This window comes from Amblyomma mixtum, chromosome 7, assembly GCF_055824585.1.
Source record: "Amblyomma mixtum isolate Tamu chromosome 7, ASM5582458v1, whole genome shotgun sequence".
In the NCBI taxonomy this organism is placed as follows: Eukaryota; Metazoa; Arthropoda; class Arachnida; order Ixodida; family Ixodidae; genus Amblyomma; species Amblyomma mixtum.
Window position 1 is genome coordinate 147,478,016 of NC_143018.1, and position 20,216 is coordinate 147,498,231.

At 45.5% G+C, this 20,216-nt stretch overlaps 1 protein-coding gene across 1 annotated transcript in view; it reads right to left on the bottom strand.

Annotated features, from left to right (window-relative positions):
- Positions 1-8,247, bottom strand: part of LOC149337809 (phosducin-like protein) — a 31,089-nt gene extending 22,842 nt beyond the window's left edge. The window contains exons 1-2 of the mRNA XM_089553536.1: positions 8,019-8,247; positions 1,582-1,707 (exon numbers count right to left, since the gene is read on the bottom strand). Of these exons, the coding sequence (XP_089409662.1) occupies positions 1,582-1,707; positions 8,019-8,162 (270 nt within the window). The 5' untranslated portion in view covers positions 8,163-8,247. The remainder of the gene's footprint in view (positions 1-1,581; positions 1,708-8,018) is intronic.
- Between the last annotated feature and the right edge of the window lie 11,969 nt (positions 8,248-20,216).

Genomic DNA, 20,216 nt, shown 5'->3' on the forward strand with positions numbered 1-20,216 from the left:
TCCTTGTGTTTTTTTTTTTTTGCGTGGTATGCTTTACTTTTATTCTTTGCTCATAATTTTGAGTTAATGGCTGCCAATTTGTTTGACTGTATTTGCTGTAACCTACTCATTTGCACGAGCCATACTTTTGTTCACATTTTGTGTTACTAGTGACTGCTGTTCTTTTCTCATTTTGTCTACTGTACCCCACTCCCCTCTGTAATGGCCTCGGGCCCTGAGGGTACCGAAATAAATAAATAAATAAATAAAAAGTGCGGTGGCAGAACACTCCGAGGACTGTGACCGCAAGACTGACTTAGTGGGGACTATTCTGCTGGAACTTTCTCACGGCATTTTTTTGGTTTTAATTACATGAATTGATAGCCAGCGAATTCCCATACCCAATGACATTCTTACTTCATTTGTTTAGGCCACGTATAGCTAGCAACTTACAATTAGCTTAATGAGTTGAAGTGTCAAATACTGCAACCTTTTACTCTCAACACTGCATATCAGGATCACATGCTTTTAGAGAAAAACGAAGAATGTAACTGGGTATGGAAACTCTGTGGCTATCAATTCATGTAAATGAAAGCAACAAAATGCAGTGAGAAAGTTCATTAAAGCTGCATAAGAAATTACCTAATTACATTCTAGACTTTCTAAGATTTAAGACCACCAGCTCAATTATGATTACATATTTGGAACCAGAAGAGAAAAACGCATCTGTGTGCAAAATTTCATGGAATTCTAGCCATAAATAAAAAAGTTCATTTTAAGACCCTCGTGCCCCCTTAAATTAAATCCCAACCAGACAGACCTCTGTAGAGTGCTCTTGTTTGAAATAAGTGTTCTTTTCTTTGCGGAGCCTACAGACAGATTCAACCCAAGTTAGCATGAAACTCGACAGTGCCACTAAACTTTCAACTGTGGTGGAGCACTGCACAACTCCACTGAGTGTGGCATGCCATTTTATTCAATTCAATTCAATGTTTATTTATTGTCCAGGAAGTGCCCGGAGGGCCATCTTGGCTAGAAGCCGCTCATGCAGCTTGACTAAGGCCAAGAAGACCGTTACGTAGCAGCATCCGTAACATCATAATACATTTAAAACAGGCATGTTACCTCTAATTTGCAACAATAATTAATATTTTATACAAGATCCTTAGCACTGAAATTATAGCAAGGGCATAAGTGAAACAACTTATGTCAGAAAATACATTTCAAGAATGTGGAAACAGCATTGTCCAGTCAATTAGTAGAGATAAAGTACAAGAACAGAAAGAAAAATAAGAAAACAAAGTGTAACAAAACAAAAGTATCGCCGGAACATGGAAATTACAAGGAAACAGAGCTCAAACCTCTTCTACTCAATCCTGGACTGTGTGTATTATTTGTTTAGTATAAATGGGAGGTTATGTGACAGGGCTTAATACTTGTAAAATGTTCGGAACCTTGGGATGTCCCACAGATCTCTCTTTCTTGTGGGTACGTTAGTGTCGAGTGGCTTTGGAGCGTGCAGTATGTGCTCAGGCAGAACAAAACGCAGGTGCGAAAGCAGAATGCAACAAGCGCCCACACTCCAGCCAGAAGAAGACCCACCTCGGACTTGCAGGTGAGCGACAGCTTCTTGATCAGCTCCAGCCGTTCCCGCTCCTGTTCTTCCCGTTTCTCGCTCTGCAGCTGCTGGTAGCGCTGCCAGTCCTTTAGCACACCCTTGGGGCCCGTCTGGGAGGACAGCAAAAAGTGTGATAAAAATAAACTGTCAGTACCGTATTTTCCGGTGCATAAGAGGCACCCTTGTATAAGACCCACCCGCCATATATGCAGGCTGTCACTGAAAAAATTAGTGTATAAGATGCACCCGTGTATAAGACGCACCCCAATTTACCCAGTCAGGCTAGTGAGGCTTAATTAAACACGCTTGCGCAACCATCGCAAAATTCACCGTACCTGTGAGAAGTTCTTAAGCAACACTAAGTGATCGAAAAAGGCAACTCCCTTGCCATACCCAACCATGTTTTAGAAAAAAGAAAAAAAAATGAAAGAACTCTCCCATATGTCCATAACACCATTTTGTTTCTACTTAAAACCTTCGAAGTCTTCATCTTCGGATGCACTATCAAAAAGTTCGCCCATTTCTGAGGCAACACGGCTGAAACATTCTCATCGCTCTACATACGTACTACGTACACGGAGCAAACAAAGTTGCAAAGGGTGGCTAAAAAAGAATGCCAGCTTGTCTTGGCTTGTCTTGACAATGGCGGGAAGCGCAATTGTCGCCATCTTCTGGCATTTCACATTACTTTTGCTTGGGGCCTCCGAAACGGTAGCGTGTTTGTGATCCCGGAAGTCGTCATCCCCGCCATTTCATGATTAAGCTCACCTAAAAAAAGTTGCGCACAGCGTTCCCCGCATTGAAGTATTAACCATGTTGCAACCACGTCATTGGTAGTCATATTTTTTTGATGAAAAAAGCTTCAACATGAACCTCAGTAATTTCTGAACTCGCAAAAAAAAACGAAAAATTCACGTATAAGACGCACCAGCACGATTTTTGAAAAAAAAAAGCCACGTCTTATGCACTGGAAAATACGGTAATCTATCAAAGAAAAAATTTTTAACTTGGGGCCCTTCTTGACCACATTTTTGAAGAAGAAAATGCGACAGCATTAAAGCTGGCTCCTGTGGTGTCTAAAATGAGTGAACGTTCTTCTTGCGATTTTCATGCCAAAAGTCCGGTTGGAACAAGTTCCATTGCCCTTATACGGTATGCATGGGTTCTAGAAAGTTCAGTGGAAACCTCAGCTGTCACGCAGACGTTGCAGAATCAGGGTGTGGAAGAGTGTGTTATGAAAATATTGGAAAATATTTAAACGACTGCACAGCTACCATAGTTCTCCATAAAGTCAGCAATAAAATTCCAACAAGGAAAGGTGTCCGGCAGGGAGACACGATCTCGCCAAAGCAATTCACCACCTGCTTACAGGAGGTACTCCGGGGCCTGAAATGGGAACAGTTGGGGATAAGAATTCTTTCTTTCTTTACTTATTTCCTTTTTCATTTTCTCACAACAGAGAAAAATGGAGCAGGAGCTAAAGGCTCACAGCCTGACAGAGGCTCCTGCCCCTGTTTGCACAATTCAGCATTTCAGTGCACACTTATTAAAAAGCAAAGATAAACGGGAACATCTCTCAATTACATAAACACATTTGAACATATAAATATAAATATTTGAACATATAAAAGTGAACATATAAATATGAAATTAGACAAAGCTTAGTAGTATATTAAGGGAAAAAGAAATGCTAAATGCACATCTCGGCACTCTACAAAACTCATGCTCTTGCACGCACACGCACAGATTACAGACACATAGCACACCGCACTCTGATAACATATATACACCTTGATTACACCGAAAATGAATGCAAACAATGTCTTATTAAAGGAAAGAAATGGGTTAACAAATATGATTTGACATAATTCTTAAACTCAGGTTTCTGGAATTTAATTTCTTCTCCTATGAAATTCAGCAAATAAGGCACTTGAAAATTTAAGATCTGTCTGCCATAATTCGTCCCAGTGAGCGGTATTCTTCTGGTGTGTTTACGTAAGGTGTACTTTGATTCTTGGAGGTTTGCTTCAGAGAGGTACAATTTATTGTTTTTTACGTATCGTAATAACTTGAAATAATATATTAGTGTAGCTGGAAGCATTCCATGTTTGATAAATAGCTTGTCTGTTGGAAGATCAGATGGTTTTCCTTGATAATTTTCAAATATTCACAACACCTTTTTTTGGAGCACCGTTAGTTTGTTATAGTTATGAGCTGTAGTAGTACCCCACACTAGACTACAATATGATAACTTGGAAATGGAGAATTAATCTGAGTAATCAGCAATTAACTGATGACACTGCCTTGCTAAGTCACTCAGGACATGAACTGCAAAGCATGATCAATGAGTTAGACAGGCAGAGCAGAACGGTGGAGCTAAAAATTAACATGCAGAAAACCAAAGTAATGTTCAACACTCCAGCAAGGGAACAGCAGTTCGCAATTGGTGGCGAGGTGCTGGAAGTAGTAAGAGAATATGTCTACTTAGGGTAAGTAGTGACCGCTGATCTGGATCATGACAGGAAAATAACTAGAAGAATAAGAATGAGGTGGAGCGTATATGGCAGGTTCTCTCAGATCATGAACGGCAGTTTACCAATATCCCTCAAGAGAAAAGTACACAACAGCTGTACCTTACCGGTACTCACCTATGGGGTAGAAACGTGGAGGCTAACAAAGAGGGTTCAGCTTAAGTTAAGGACAACGCAGCGAGCTATGGAAAGGAAAATGATGGATGCAACGTTAAGAGATCGGAAGCGGCCGTAGTGGGTGAGAGAACAAACGTGGGTTAATGATATCCTAGTTGAAATCCAGAGGAAGAAGTGGGCTTGGGCAGGGCATGTAGTGCGAAGGCAAGATAACCGCTGGTCCTTAAGGGTAACGGAGTGGATTCCAAGAGAAGGCAAACGTAGCAGGGGGTGGCAGAAAGTTAGGTGGCCGGATGAGATTAAGAAGTTCAGGGGTATACGGCGGCCGCAACTGGCGAAGGACAGGGTTAATTGGAGGGACATGGGAGATGCCTGCAGTGGGCGTAGCCAGGCTGATGATGATGATTACGCCCAGAAATTCGCATTCATTTTTTATGGGTAGCTGTGTTTCATTCAGGTGTAGGGTTGGGTTGGCTTGTAGGCCTAGTTTGAGCAAGAGGAGAATGGCAACTGTTTTCTATGTGGAAATTTGGAAACCATTCCCATCTGCCCACATCACTATTTATTCATTGTCAACTGTATTTGTCTCCTGCATGTTACTATGTTTGAGGATGTGCAAACTATTTGAAGATCATTAACATAGACTAAATACGCAGTTGACTTCGGCATTACTTTGGCTGTGGAATTCATTCTTATAGCGAATAGTGTTGTGCTTATGAGACACCCCTGAGGTACTCCTTTTTGTTGAACGAAGTTCCTTGAGAGGGTAGAGCCTAGGAGTACGTGAAAGGAAAGGTTGGACAGGAAATCATTTAGGCAGTTTAACATCCTGCCATGGATGCCAAGCTCTGCTAGGTCGCGAAGATTCCCAAACCGCCAGGTGTGTCCTAAGCCCTCTCGGGGTCGAAAAAGGCAGCAAAGCAGTGTTGTTTGTGTATAATACCTTCTCAGACAGTATTTTCAAGGCAAACTAGATGATCAGTTAACGAGCATGCCGTTTTAAAACCACAATGGGACTGAAGGACAGAAAGTTTTACATTCAGGGCACTTTCAAAGGATTTCGCAAGGCAGCTGGTAACGGCTATTGGCTTGTAACTACTGGGGGATGTTGGTTACTTTCCAGGTTTCAGGCATGGTACAGAAACTGCTTTTTTTCCAGGCTTCCAGTAGTTTTCAGAGTACCCATATTTCGTTAAAAAATTCCAAAAGTGCCCCCACAGACGGTTGGCAAAAATACGCCAGCATTTCACAATGTATACTATCAGGGCCAGGTGCAGTGTTTTTTTTCCAGCCAATAGACTTTGTTTACTTCTTGGATTGTAATTAAACTACTGTACGGTTCGTTTGTGCAACTTCTTGTGAGGTTCTTGTGTGTTGGGTACCTTCGAAAAACTCTCCAGGCTTTGTTTAGTTTCTTTTTTGCTTTTCTGCATTCTTGTGTGTACCAGACCTAATAATTTTGTCATACTGCACCTGATGTATGTGGAATAGCGAGGCATACAGCCGCAATGATACAGGTAGGGAAAATTTTGTTTAATTCGTCAACACTGAGATCGTTGAAAAATATCGTATCCAGACCGGCCTTTTCTTGAAACAGCACCATGTCGGCACTTTCCAACGGTGCAGTTTGCTAGATAGGGCTGAGGGTGAGGATGATAAGGTGATTATCATGGGAAGGTGATCGCTTCAGCATGGGTTGTCGAGAACATCTTACTTAAAATCAGCAAAAACAAAACTAAAAGACAAATCTAAACAGCTCATTTTACCTGAGTTCGGGACACAGTAGGTGTGCGTGCCTGTATTGAGCAAGCAGACATTGCTGGACAAAATAAAATGTTCTATAATATGGCCTCCAGTATCTTTTAGTTCACTTCCCCAGAACGAGAAGCTATGTTTCATAAATACCAGCCTACCAGCAACACATAACAAATACGGACATACAGAGGGCATGAACAAAAAACAATTACATTCTCATTTTGTATACCTAGATCTATGTATTTTGCTTCTGCTTGCATCGTATATGATTTTAATTGTTCTATACAAAAGGTTTCTTTTACTTGATTGCTGATTACATTATTTGAAATTACTGCTGTTCTAATCTGTCATGTTTATTGTCATGTTGCTGTCTTTATATTGTTTAGTAGTGAGAATTCCACTGCTTTCATTATGCTGCTGCCATGTAATAGCCTCTTGGGTCGTGTCAAGCTTCTGTATAGCTTTTAGCTCAGGAGACCATCCAGTTCTTCCTGGAAATAAAGATGTTTTGTATTGCATTGTATTGTAACCGTTTATGTGCACCTCATCTACTCATGCAATCAAAGATTTTTTATCAATTTTGGAAAAAATGTATGCTGTCCTACAAAGGGTTAAGGAACCGAGTGTGTAACTTCTCAGCTGTGTAGTTGATCCCTTGCATTATCAGTGCAGGATGGACAAGCTGGCAATGCATAATGTGCAACACAGCATGGCCCAGAAGCAAAAAAAGCTGAAAAGTGCAAAGGTTGTGTATATGTTCACAACAATGGCACAGAGCGAGACAACATGCACTCTGCCCACCGGTCATACAAACTACCGTCCTGGTGCCTCAGAGCAGCGCGACAAGACAGTCACAGCAATTTCCTTCATTCTGCCTAGGTTTGGGGAAGTCTACAATTGAGACGAAGGCCCATTTTGTTTTCCCTGCTAAACTCTCATCCAGCATTGCAGTACTTAGGAATTGAAGAAAAATAAAGAAACGCATGCAAAAATCATAACCCTGTATTGCCCAGGCATTGAAAATTTAAGATAAAAGTTATGACTCTCCATTTCATCAGAGTAAGGTCCATTCAGTGCAGAAGTGTACAGAACCGGAAGGCTTATCAAGCGAAAGGTGATTATTATAGTAATTATTATAAGGTATTTGAAAGTAAGGTAATTTAGATAATTTCGGAATTCTGAAAGTTGATAAATCTGCTCGTTAATACCCATCTTTCCTGTGGAAGAGAGTCGCTATTCAGACTCCACAGATATTTTCCAGTAATTTTGGCCATCCTTCTTCTACGCCAAGCCTGCAAGAAAGTTGACGTTTCGGTTGAACCGAACGCTTTCCGCAACCTGTGAAGGCTGCATACCGGGGGCGGTTGCATTCTGTACGCTTCTCACAGAGCTGAACGATGGCAATGAACGATGTCTTTTACACCACAACGGTTTCTCTACCTTAAGCCACGGACGTGAAACATCGCCGCCACATGCTTTGCCGCTGAATTTAGTTCACAGCATCGCCCAGCCTCGGCAAGTATTTGTAAATTAAAAGCGCCGGCGCAAGGAGAAATAAACTTGACATAATCAAAAAGAGGCACTACGTCTCAGCAAAGCAGTTGCCTCTGCAAGTCGACACCAATGCTGCGAACTTATCCAGTGGCAAAGCATGCAGGTGCCGGCGATGACAAGGTGATGAAACTATATGTATGCACTAACACCATGAACATGACCAGCTCCTGTATGACTGCGCGAAAAAGGCGACAAAATTTTCAGACCACCGGTCAGACGCTAAACTTGAAAAGGTCTCACAGCATAACAAGAAACGGCGGTTAGAGAAGAGAGAGAACACGTTCATCTCGCGCCTGAGACAAACTTTCGCAGCACCGGTGCAGCACTGCGCTAGGGCCGAGAACGCGACCTGGGACCACGGGTAACGGCCAACCGGCTCAACAGACAACACATCTTCCTTTTTTTTTCACCACAAGCGGCTGCTAGCCACGCTTTCCTTCAGCAGAACGCAAAAGCCGACTCACGTTGACGGAGCAACCTTCTCTCTGCTTGGTGATATCAGGCGGCGCTTTCTCTGGGACAGGTACGCCGGATTCATCTTCGTCTTCGCTACTGCTGCAGTAGTAGTGAAGTTTCTCGCCCAAAATGCGGTCTTCGAGCGTGGACATATCCAATCACCTCGCCGCCAACTCGATCGCTACTCCGTCCCCAACTCCAAACACGACGCTACGGTCAAGTTCAGCTAGTTCAGCGTAGCGTATGGTTATGGTGGCCAGACGAGGCAGTGCGCGCATTGGCTGAGCCAGCTGAACTGAGCGGCGCTGTGCACGGCGGCGTCCCATCTTTTTATGACGCCGACGGGTGGCGCGCGCGTCGATGAGCCCCTCGATGAAGCAAAAGTAGCGAAAAGCTTCGAACTTTCCGGCTCTTCTCCCCTCCTAGTGCGCGGCCGGATAATCGAACCTCCATATAGTACAGAGTTTGACGGAATACCGTCGGCGAGGAGCGAACATAGTGGAAATAACAAATACAAACACGGCGTTTTGGGGCCCATACGGATCGCCTTGATCACATAGAGCGCTGCATGGAACGACAGTTGTTTCGTGCTACATCTGTTTGGGTTACTTGCCTGAATCGATCAGAAAAAGTCGCATATTCGCATCGTCTGCGGCGACGACAAAGAAAATTATGCTGTTCTGTCAGCCATCTCGTTTGTTGGCCGTGAAGATTCAGCAAAGGAGGGGGTTCGGAAGGTTTGAACACGCTCTTTCAACTGATTTATTATAGACGATATGCGAAATTGCTTGGCGGTCTGGCAACACCGCGCCCACAACTTCCGGTTTCCATCTTAGGTCGGTCGAGCTCGTCGAGCTGGTGCATCGTTTTCTGTGCGCGCTTTCTTCTTGCGAGTGGAATTTCAACAGGCAAGCTTCAGCTGCTGCGTTTCTTTCACAGCTGATCTTTGACCAAATGTAGGTGCTTTCAGTAAGCGCCAGCTTACTCCTACCGCGTCCTCAGCTGATGATCGCAATAATCGGCACTCGAAAGTGGGTTGCAAAGTCGAACCGTGACCGTGTGCTGTTGTCGTTTTAATGCTCGCATTAAAGCACCAGTTCAAGCACCACGCATTATCATGGCTATTTTATTCCCAGGTGGACACGAATTCATCTGGTAGGGTAGCGAGCGGTTATTTTGCGGTGAGTGCGCACGTGTGTTGACAAACTTCAGTGACAGTGCGAACTTTCGTTCGCGCCGACGCCAGGAGCTTCGTGCATTGCAGTATAATCACACAAGACCCTCAACCAGCTGCGTAATTCGATTCCTTTACTGTAATGTGCAATGCACATCCGCGGTTTTCAACGTCACCGTTTCAGAGCCCGGCGTCGGTTGATTTTCGCCACAATTCGTTGAAATCGCGTCCTGCTTAAGACGCCGTCAGTCAGTCGACATTAACAAGAGGAAAGTAGGCATGCACATATTCAAAATATTGTAAGCAAAGACGCAGCTTTTTTTTTTCAGATAAGCACTGAGCCACCGCGGCGGCTTGATTAGAGAAAGATGCTACAGTTGTAGGTGCATGCACGGACTCGATACGCTGGTCAAGCTGTGTGTGCAGGGACGAAATTAGCATGTTCGGTTGCTTCCGAAACTTAATTAGCTTACTCCCAAACTTAGAAAAATGGCTTTGTTGCGAAGCAAGCTGTTGGAGCTTACCACAACGATAATAAAATCTGATGGCCTGAAGCGTTTTCCGAACACTGTTGCACGTACTTTCTAGCTTAGAAATGCGTCCCTCCTTCATAATAAAGTAGCTATATTATTCGCTTCTATTTTAAAATATTCGTCGCCGCAGATATCGAAGGTATAGGAATCCTCAAGAAATAAAGCACTCGCACCTCAGTTTTTATACGTAGGGTATATTGCTTCACAAAGACTCCTTAACGTGCGTAACATATGCGTATGGTCCAGAGAGTTTGCTCGCCCTTCTAAAACTGATTGAACACGGGAAAAACTTAACTGAACACGTAGCAAACTAAGCAGTAATCGGCATATGGTTCTTCGAGTGAACTTATTTCGTCACGGCACGAGCGATTGGCCCGCTCAAAAAAATTACCTTCTCTAGTACGTTGTTCAAGTATGCGTCTATATATATTCACGTCCGACCGGAGAGTTGATAAATGCACGAAATCGGCTTCTAATTTTGATCAGAGACAACAAAGGCTGTGGTCCCTATCTTAATTTAAACGCAAATCACCTCGAGAGATTTGTCGAAAATCAGTGCAGAAAGCGAAAGCTGCGCACTGATCCGCGTGCTGACACATGATACCTCGCATGGCGTTTTGTGTTACTAAAACGTTGGGACGGAGTAAAAAAATAGAAAAGCGAAAAGCTGGAACGCACCTAGTTCTGGCACGCATCGTAGTGTCTTTTTACAGTGGAGAGGGTAGCGCAACACTGCATCGGCATTTTACTTTCAAACGAAGCGCAGACGTTCTAAAGGGACACTGAGGAGAAATTGAAGTTGGCTTGTATCGACAGAATACCAGCTCCTGATTACAAAAACGCCACTGATACTGACAACAAAGCTCTTGTAACGTAGAAAAGAGCAAGAACCAAAATACAGGTATCGCCGCCACAGGCCAAAGTCGCAAGTACAAGCGTGATGAGATCATAGAACAAAACAGTGTTGCTAGAACGAATGGTTCTAGCAACACCAGGAACCGAGAAACCATGCATCACTGAGGCGCAGCCAATGCATGCGCAAATCTCCTTGACGTCGCCAGATGGCGCCACGTGCCCGGCTGCTACGCGCGCTCCTGAAGCATCGGACAAATCAGCGCCTGTTTTCTGGCGGTAGGCGGGCTCCCGGTAATCCGCTAGCGGTAACAAGGTACACGATATGCTAAAGGTGTCTATTTGCGAGAACTTCGTTGATGACTTCGAGAACGAGATCCATCGTAACGCTGGAAAAACGCCAGTGCAAACGTAATCGAAGCGACTGTAGCGACGGCCGCAATAGCCGATAGATGCCTTCAACGTGCGGCCGGCGGTAGCTTTCTTTTCGGCTGCTGCTAGGCCGCACTGCTGGCAGCCAGAAATCACGGAGTCTGCGTTACGTCATGTGCACGTCATGTTTCACGTCTCTTAGTCCTCTGTCGTCATAGACGAATCCCAAGTTTGAATCAGAGCGGCGGGAAAAACTTTTTCAACTTCGAATCCAAATTTCTTAGAAATAAATGCATCTTTCGCTGCCGGCCAAGTGGCAACAAAGCCAGGACATGCCCAACTATCGGATTTTACTATAAAAAAAAAATATTAATAGTGCTCTCCTCAGTGTCCCTTTAATGCAACGCTGGGCAGCGGTTTCGTTTTCTGTACCGTACCAACATGGAGGACATAGTTCTCGGAGCGCCGAGAGATGGCGCTGCGCATTTCGCATATCGTCTATTGTACACAGAAAACTTAGTTTGCTGAAAACTTAGTTTGGCCAAACTAAGTTTTCTGTGACCATTAAAAAACCAGTTGAAAGAGCGCCTTCAAAACCTCCCGAACCCCCTCCTTTGCTCAATCTTCACGACCAACAAACGAGATGGCGCCACCAGTGCAATCGTTGACAGAGTGATTAGTTTTCTTCGTCGTCGCCGCAGACAATGTGAATATCCAACTTATTCTGTTAGAATCAGGCAAGCAAATGGGACATAAAAAAATTCTGCCGATCAAATGCGATTTCTGCGCAAAATTTTAGCTCGAACAATGAGGCCGTTTAGCTGAGATAAGCATTTTACGGCGTGCGTTTATTTCCACAACACGCGATACACAACAAATTTCACATAGAGCGCTGCATGGAACGACAGTGGCTTATATACGGTTTAAATTTGCTAGTGAGCGATTGTAGATTTCTGGCAGATTACCACGTGTTCTGTAAAGAGCATGCTTCGTGCTATATATATATATAGCAAACAAGGGAAGGGAATGAGGGGCTCGTTATAAATATGACAGAAGCCAACAGCCACAGAAACCAAGGGGCACAGGAGATTTTTTTTTTATTAATATATTTATTTTGTGGCGTTGATCAGTTTAGAATATTACTGAATATGTTATCGCTTAAAGCTAATTGATTGAACAGCAGAAGAAAAAACAACCACATGCCGCCGGTGGGATCCGAGCGTAATTCGGAGGTCGTGGGTTCGGATCCCACCGGCGGCATGTGGTTGTTTTTTCTTCTGCTTTCCAATCAATTAGCTTTCAGCGATAACATATTCAGTAATATTCTAAACTGATCAACGCCACAAAATAAATATATTAATTAAAAAAAAATCTCCTGTGCCCCTTGGTTTCTGTGGCTGTTGGCTTCTGTCATATATATATATATATATACAGACAGTTGCGCAAATCAGAGAAAATCGAAGAAAAATTATCTCGGCTTAACCGCGCGTTTGTTTGGGCTCAAATTTTGCACAGAGGTTGCATTTGGTGGTCAGTTTTGTTTTATACTACATTTAGGTGGGGTACTTGCCTGATTCAGTCAGAATTTTTTGGAAATCCCCATCGTATGTGGCGACGACGATCCAAAACTGAAAGACATCGCAGCAATGGTACCCGTAGCGCCATCTCGCACCCACCGGAGAAACCCAGCTGTGCTAAGTGGAGAGCTCGTTTCTCCGATGGCTGCGAGGTGGCGCCACGCATACCATTGCTGCGAAGTCTTTCGATTTTGGTTCTCCGTCGCCACAGACGATGGGGATTTCCAAAAAATTCTGACTGAATCAGGCAAGTACCCCACCCAAATGTAGTATAAAACAAAACTGACCACTAAATGCAACCTCTGTGCGAAATTTGAGCCCGAACAAACGCGCGGTTAAGCCGAGAGAATTTTTCTTCGATTTTCTCTGATTTGCGCAACTGTCTGTATATATATATATATATATATATATATATATATATATATATATATATATATATATACATATATATATATATATAAATATACATATATATATATATATATATATATATATATATATATATATATATATATATATATATATATATATATATACCGTGTTCTGCAACTTTATCGGCACAGGTTTGAAAAATTCTCCCGCCACAACCGTTGGCTCGTTTGTGGTGAAACCGCGCACAAAGCTTCCTTATTGTTGTCCGTTTTAAGGCATAGTAAGTATAAAAGTGGTACTTGCTAGGTTTGGTCACGCGAGATGCGAAACAAGAAGCACCCGTGTTGAGATCGAGCCGCCGTCATCGAATTTCTGCCGAAAGATACTTGTGGCGTCATCTGGCATCGCTGAAGGAAAGCGCCGCGAAAGCAGACGGCAGAAATACGACGAGACAATGGAGACCATATCTTTTATTGGTAAATCACCGTCAAGTCATTTAATTTGTTTACGATAGTTTTCAAAATGCGTTGGCCGAAAAATATTTCACGCGCATAAGCAGACGACATGGCCCGAACGACGCATTCAAAGCAAGCCGCCGCGCTCGTTGCAGCGCTCGCCTCGGCGCTTCCGTCGCGGCACTTTCCTTCAGAGATGCCAGATGGCGCCACAAGTATCTTTCGGCAGAAATTCGATGACGGCGGCTCGATCTCAACACGGGTGCTTCTTGTTTCGCATCTCGCGTGACCAAACCTAGCAAGTACCACTTTTATACTTACTATGCCTTAAAGGGTCAGTCTACTCACCGAGATGAGTGTATAAATAATGGCATATTCTGGTAGTTGGCACCCTGTAACATCAATAACGAGGGATCTGCGCCCGGTTTAGGCAGGAATTTATATTTTATTTCGGCGTTAAAAGTCGCGTAAAAGTGCATGGTGGCGACCCCAAACGTTCATTTTGTTCAAGAAAGTGGTAGTCTTTTTTTGTAGAAGTATAAGTGAATATACTACATTCTATTTGTATGCTCCAATGTAAGAGAAATGCACATTTTGTTCTAGTAAACTGTAGAAGGCGTACCGCTCGCTTTTTCTGTAAATCACATGAATTAAATAATAAATAAAAAAAAATCCCCTGTGCCCCTTGGTTTCTGCGGCTGTTGGCTTCTGTCATATTTATAACGAGTCCCTCATTCCCCTTCCCTTGTTTGCTTAATTGCCTAGCGAGGGCCTCGGTTCTGGCAGCCTTGACGCCATAGGAAGCATAAGAGGGTTCTCACGCAGCTTCCACTCTCTTCGTTCGATGACGTTCTACGTCACACCTGCGGTAACTCAGGACGTTCCACGTCCGCCGCTTATGAACGTGGGTGGCGCTGATGAACACTCTCAAGGTTAGGTTACTTGTAAACATAAATACCCCCGAAAGCAGAAGATTTGACAGCCGTCGCCGTAGCTCAGAGGTAGAGCACCGGACGCGTAATTCGGAGGTCGTGGGTTCGGATCCCACCGGCGGCATGTGGTTGTTTTTTCTTCTGCTTTTCTAATCAGTTAGCATTAAGCGATAACATATTCAGTAATATTCTAAATTAATCAACACCACAAATTAAATAAATAAATTAAAAAAAATCCCCTGTGCCCCTTGGTTTCTGCGGCTGTTGGCTTCTGTCATGAATATTTATAGTTACACGTACATAAAACGCAGGCACATTCCCACTTTTAGTTCAGCGTATGCTAGCAGAGACGCAAAAATAAACTCAGCCTATAGTGGCGCCATCTGGTCGTCAGGACGGGAACCATTGCTGTAAACAAACCGACTCTCCACTTAAGCCTAGGAGCGGCAGAATCGTCACTCTAATTATTAAAATAAAGCAAATTTATCTCTTATATGTTTTCTTATAGGCGAGATGAGACGAAGCGAAAGACAGGCGCCCCATTTATGGCCAGTAAACGCACTGAAAAAGGCAGCAACAACGAGAATTCAGTCCGAAGCGAGAGGTCCGGCTACGACGGGCGCCGCCATGTTTGTCGCCGCGCGGCGGAAATCCAGATGGTTGCCAGATGAGACTACCATCTCATACAGATGTGTTCCCACATTAATAAATTCTATTTTAAAATGTTCTACCGCACTCCTTGGCACCACAGCTGGCTAAACGGTAATTTGAGTAAAGAGCTATCGGTTGCCGCAAAGAAAATATGGTCGATAAAATTCAGTAGACTGACCCTTTAAAACGGACAACAATAAGGAAGCTTTGTGCGCGGTTTCACCACAAACGAGCCAACGGTTGTGGCGGGAGAATTTTTCAAACCTGTGCCAATAAAGTTGCAGAACACGGTATATATGGAATGGTTCCAAAACCAGGCGCGATGTTCCTTGTTCCTTGGACCTTGGATGAGTTGTTCTCTGTGGCAATGACGATGCTCTGTCCCAATCAATGGGGTGTCCCACTGCGGTGTCCTATTGATGCGTTGTGTTACTTTGCGTAAATCAGAGAAAATCGAAAAAAAAATTTTCTCGGCTTAACCGCACGTTTGTTCGGGTTCAAATTTCGCACAGAGGTTGCATTTGGTGGTCAGCTTTGTTTTATACTACACTTAGATGGGGTACTTGCCTGATTCGGTCAGAATTATTTCGAAATCTCCATCGTCTGCGGCGACGGCAAACCAAATCCGAAAAGCTTCGCAGCACTGGTACCCGTGGCGCCATCTCGCACCCACCGGAGAAACGAGCCCTCTACCGGGGTGGGCGGCGGGGGAAGAGTTGGACTCGAATAGCCAAGTCACGTGCATGTCATTCTCTTGATCGTTGTACGACCGCATTTTCGGTGATGTCTTGCGCTGCTTCGCAGCAGAGAGCACCAAGCAACGATAATTTGCTCACCCTCACCAACTTAGCACATCTGGGTTTCTCTGGTGGGAGCGAGATGGCGCCACGGGTACCACTGCTGCGAAGCCTTTCGGTATCTTTCGGTTTTTGTTCGCCGTCGCCACAGACGATGGGGATTTCCAAATAATTCTGACCGATTCAGGCAAGTACCCCATCTATAGTCGGATACAACTTAAGTCTGCAGTGAAGCTCCGGCCACATTCAGCCTCCGCGCGCAGAATTCCTCCACGACGAAAACATAGTCTGTGGCTGAAACGTTTCTTGTTATGTAAACAAGAAGCTTAGCACAAGAAAAAAGTTACGAGCTCTACAGTTCTGATACGTGGATTGTTTGATATAGTCAAGCATTAAAAAATTGTTTTCGTTTACAGTTCCGATTCGCCAGCGGAGTAATACAAGATGCCGCGGACCGCGGCCCAGTGTTAGCAACTGCTGTTTTTATAAGTTGTATCCTACTATAAATGTAGTATAAAACAAAACTGACCACCAAATGCAACCTCTGGGCGAAATTTGAGCCCGAACAAAAATGCGGTTAGGCCGAGAGAATTTTTTTCGATTTTCTCTGATTTACGCAACACGCGATAGATGTTGAGCGGCTGTTCATGACGTCATTCTGATGCTCTTTGAGCCTTCTTGACATATTGGTATCTTAATTGTACACCACACCAGGGTATATATCTTGAGCGATCCAGGCTGTCTTTAACTCGGACCAGAGGATGAGAAATATATGCACGTCATAGCCTTTGCAAATGCGTGCAAGTGCCTCGCGTCTAGGCATCTGCATGCAATTTCAAAGGCATGACGTGCACATTTCTCATCAGCCTACCAGCAAGTTGAAACAGCATGTAGCTGGTCCGAGTTATCGCCTGGATCGCTCAAGATACCCTGGTGTGGTGTGCAAGATACCATGTCAAGGCTGTGACGCTGCCTACATTGGCGGCGCCCGTCCTTAAGAGGGTGTAGCGGACGATGCGCGAGATGTGTAGAAAAGCGCGACTGCAGCGCCGTTAGTTCCATCGACGTCCACGATAGGCACGGCCAAGGTTACACAAGCGTTTGCGGGTAGGCAGGCTGGAAACGCTGATTGGTCAAAAAAATATGGCGTCATACGCCTGACGTCATAGGTCACGTGGTAATTAATGACGTAGTGTTTGGTTGGGGACAGGCATGTTTTTCCTAGATTTTTCCCCGCCACCGCTCGTCAGCGGACGGGGCTGCTCGTGTTGGCTGCTCGCGAGGAGCCGAGAGGCGAGGAGGCAGCGTGCACTGCAGCGTTGCCTCCTCGGCGTGTCCCCGTAGAAGCGTTTGCGGGTAGGCAGGCTGGAAACGCTGATTGGTCGATGGGATGCGCTTCTCCGTTACGTTTTTTGACTTCGCCCTCGTTCTCAACCGGACGTGGCGTCAGCGCGCCTTTCTCGACCTCTCCCTAGAGCGCCTGGGGAATCGCTAGGTGCACCCGCCGCGCCGCGCGTGCGTGCGTGGTGAGCGGGCATTCGTTTCGTGATCCTCGGCGCGCTCGTTTCGAGGCGTGTGCAGCTATGGCGTTCGTGCGTGGTGCGCTCGTCGGCGACAGCCAGCTGAAATTTCTGTGCAGTTTTTGCTTGCGGCTTTCGCCGTTTCGCCAGGAGCACGTGGCTAGTGTTATGCTCGTATTTAAAGTTTTTGCCGCGGCACTACAAGGATCCGCATCAGGCGCGCTTTGAGGACCGCCGTTTGACTGCTACGCTGACACGCTTGTCGGGCGTGCGCATTCTCAACCCCGAGGTAAGGACTGAACTACATTATCGCAAGTTTTCTCGTGCATTGAGGGCTCACCAAATTTCGGTGCTTGTAACGAAACATTTTTTTTGCAGCATCGTTCCCTGGATATGCTTCTCGGAAGCCGATGTCATTGTTCGCCGCGGACGCTGGACCTACTGCTCGCCGCCACGCCGCTGTAGGTTGACGTTGAAGAGCTGCTCCAAACGGCCCTCTTCAGGGCCGCTTCATTGCTTCCTGGAAGATTGCGGGCATCCAATCTCGCGGCCGTGTTCCCTCTCTTTGTCGAAATCGGCGCCAGACATCAGAACCCGCGCTAGGCCTCGTTGCAGGGTTAAACGAGTGCAGTGTGGCTTTAGAGAAGTTATGACTTGCGCTTAGTCTAGCTATATCATTCACCCAGTGCAGTGTGCCTTTGCCTCTTTAGCGACTTCTCACACCTTGTCGAAATCGGATTTAAAGCTCACGCCACGCCTCGTTGAATGGGTTAACCGAGTGCAGCGCCTAGCTTTGTTTTTTTGTGTTCTAACCTGTAAGCAGTGCACCTTTCTTCGCTCCTTACTTTTGTTCTTTTCAGTCGTTTCCTGAATTCGTCGAAAAAGCCGGGATTGCCGGATGATTGTTCGCCGTGAATGGAACCACGAGGCGATCGCATCTGCATACACAGCACGACTATGTTCCCTCGGCGTGTCCCCGTAGAAGCGTTTGCGGGTAGGCAGGCTGGAAACGCTGATTGGTCGATGGGATGCGCTTCTCCGTTACGTTTTTTGACTTCGCCCTCGTTCTCAACCGGACGTGGCGTCAGCGCGCCTTTCTCGACCTCTCCCTAGAGCGCCTGGGGAATCGCTAGGTGCACCCGCCGCGCCGCGCGTGCGTGCGTGGTGAGCGGGCATTCGTTTCGTGATCCTCGGCGCGCTCGTTTCGAGGCGTGTGCAGCTATGCCGTTCGTGCGTGGTGCGCTCGTCGGCGACAGCCAGCTGAAATTTCTGTGCAGTTTTTGCTTGCGGCTTTCGCCGTTTCGCCAGGAGCACGTGGCTAGTGTTATGCTCGTATTTAAAGTTTTTGCCGCGGCACTACAAGGATCCGCATCAGGCGCGCTTTGAGGACCGCCGTTTGACTGCTACGCTGACACGCTTGTCGGGCGTGCGCATTCTCAACCCCGACGTAAGGACTGAACTACATTGTCGCAAGTTTTCTCGTGCATTGAGGGCTCACCAAATTTCGGTGCTTGTAACGAAACATTTTTTTTTGCAGCATCGTTCCCTGGATATGCTTCTCGGAAGCCGATGTCATTGTTCGCCGCGGACGCTGGGCCTACTGCTCGCCGCCACGCCGCTGTAGGTTGACGTTGAAGAGCTGCTCCAAACGGCCCTCTTCAGGGCCGCTTCATTGCTTCCTGGAAGATTGCGGGCATCCAATCTCGCGGCCGTGTTCCCTCTCTTTGTCGAAATCGGCGCCAGACATCAGAACCCGCGCTAGGCCTCGTTGCAGGGTTAAACGAGTGCAGTGTGGCTTTAGAGAAGTTATGACTTGCGCTTAGTCTAGCTATATCATTCACCCAGTGCAGTGTGCCTTTGCCTCTTTAGCGACTTCTCACGCCTTGTCGAAATCGGATTTAAAGCTCACGCCACGCCTCGTTGAATGGGTTAACCGAGTGCAGCGCCTAGCTTTGTTTTTTTGTGTTCTAACCTGTAAGTAGTGCACCTTTCTTCGCTCCTTACTTTTGTTCTTTTCAGTCGTTTCCTGAATCCGTCGAAAAAGCCGGGATTGCCGGATGATTGTTCGCCGTGAATGGAACCACGAGGCGATCGCATCTGCATACACAGCACGACTATGTTCCCTCGTGTTTTTTTTTAACAAGGATTGCTTCGACAGCTCGGGCAAAACAACGAGGACTGCGCACGCCGTGTCGTCGCTGCTTAGTGAAGAGGCATAAAACGGATGTCGTCCTTACTAAAGGCCCTTCTCGGGGCCACCTCAGTGTTTCCTGGGAGACCACGCGCTTTCCGCCCTGTGCACATGTTCCCCTCATTTCCAATCATTTGTAAGTTGCATATCAATGAATTAATAAATCAGTCAATGCACTTTATTTACCAGAAAAATCTGGCTGGTCACCCTGGGCTAAAAGCTGTGCACACAGCTTGATGGTGGCTCAGTGGTTATGGTGCTCGGCTGCTGACCCAAAAGACGCGGGTTCAATCCCGGCCGCGGCGGCTAGAATTTCTTTGGAGGAGAAATTCTAGAGGCCCGTGTACTGTGCGATGTCAGTGCACGTTAAAGAACCCCAGGTGGTCGAAATTTCCGGAGCCCTCCACTACGGCGTCTCTCATAGCCTTAGTCGCTTAGGGACGTTAAACCCCATAAACCAAACCAAAACCAAACAGCTTGACAAGGCCCAGGAGACCATTAGATGACAGTTTTGAACGTAGGAAAAACAAGTTGGTACTTTACAAGAACATGGAAAGTACACCAAACAATATAAGAGATAAACATTACAATCGCGCTTTACAGTAAAGAAAAAGAAAACACTTTGACAGCAGACATACAGTATCAATTTACACTATAATACATACAAAAATTACGACATTCAGCACTATGGCACGAAATATAAAAACAGCACATAAAGCAAAAAAGAGAATGGAAGTTACAAAAGTACAGATAGATTAGCTGTTTACATTTAGATATGCA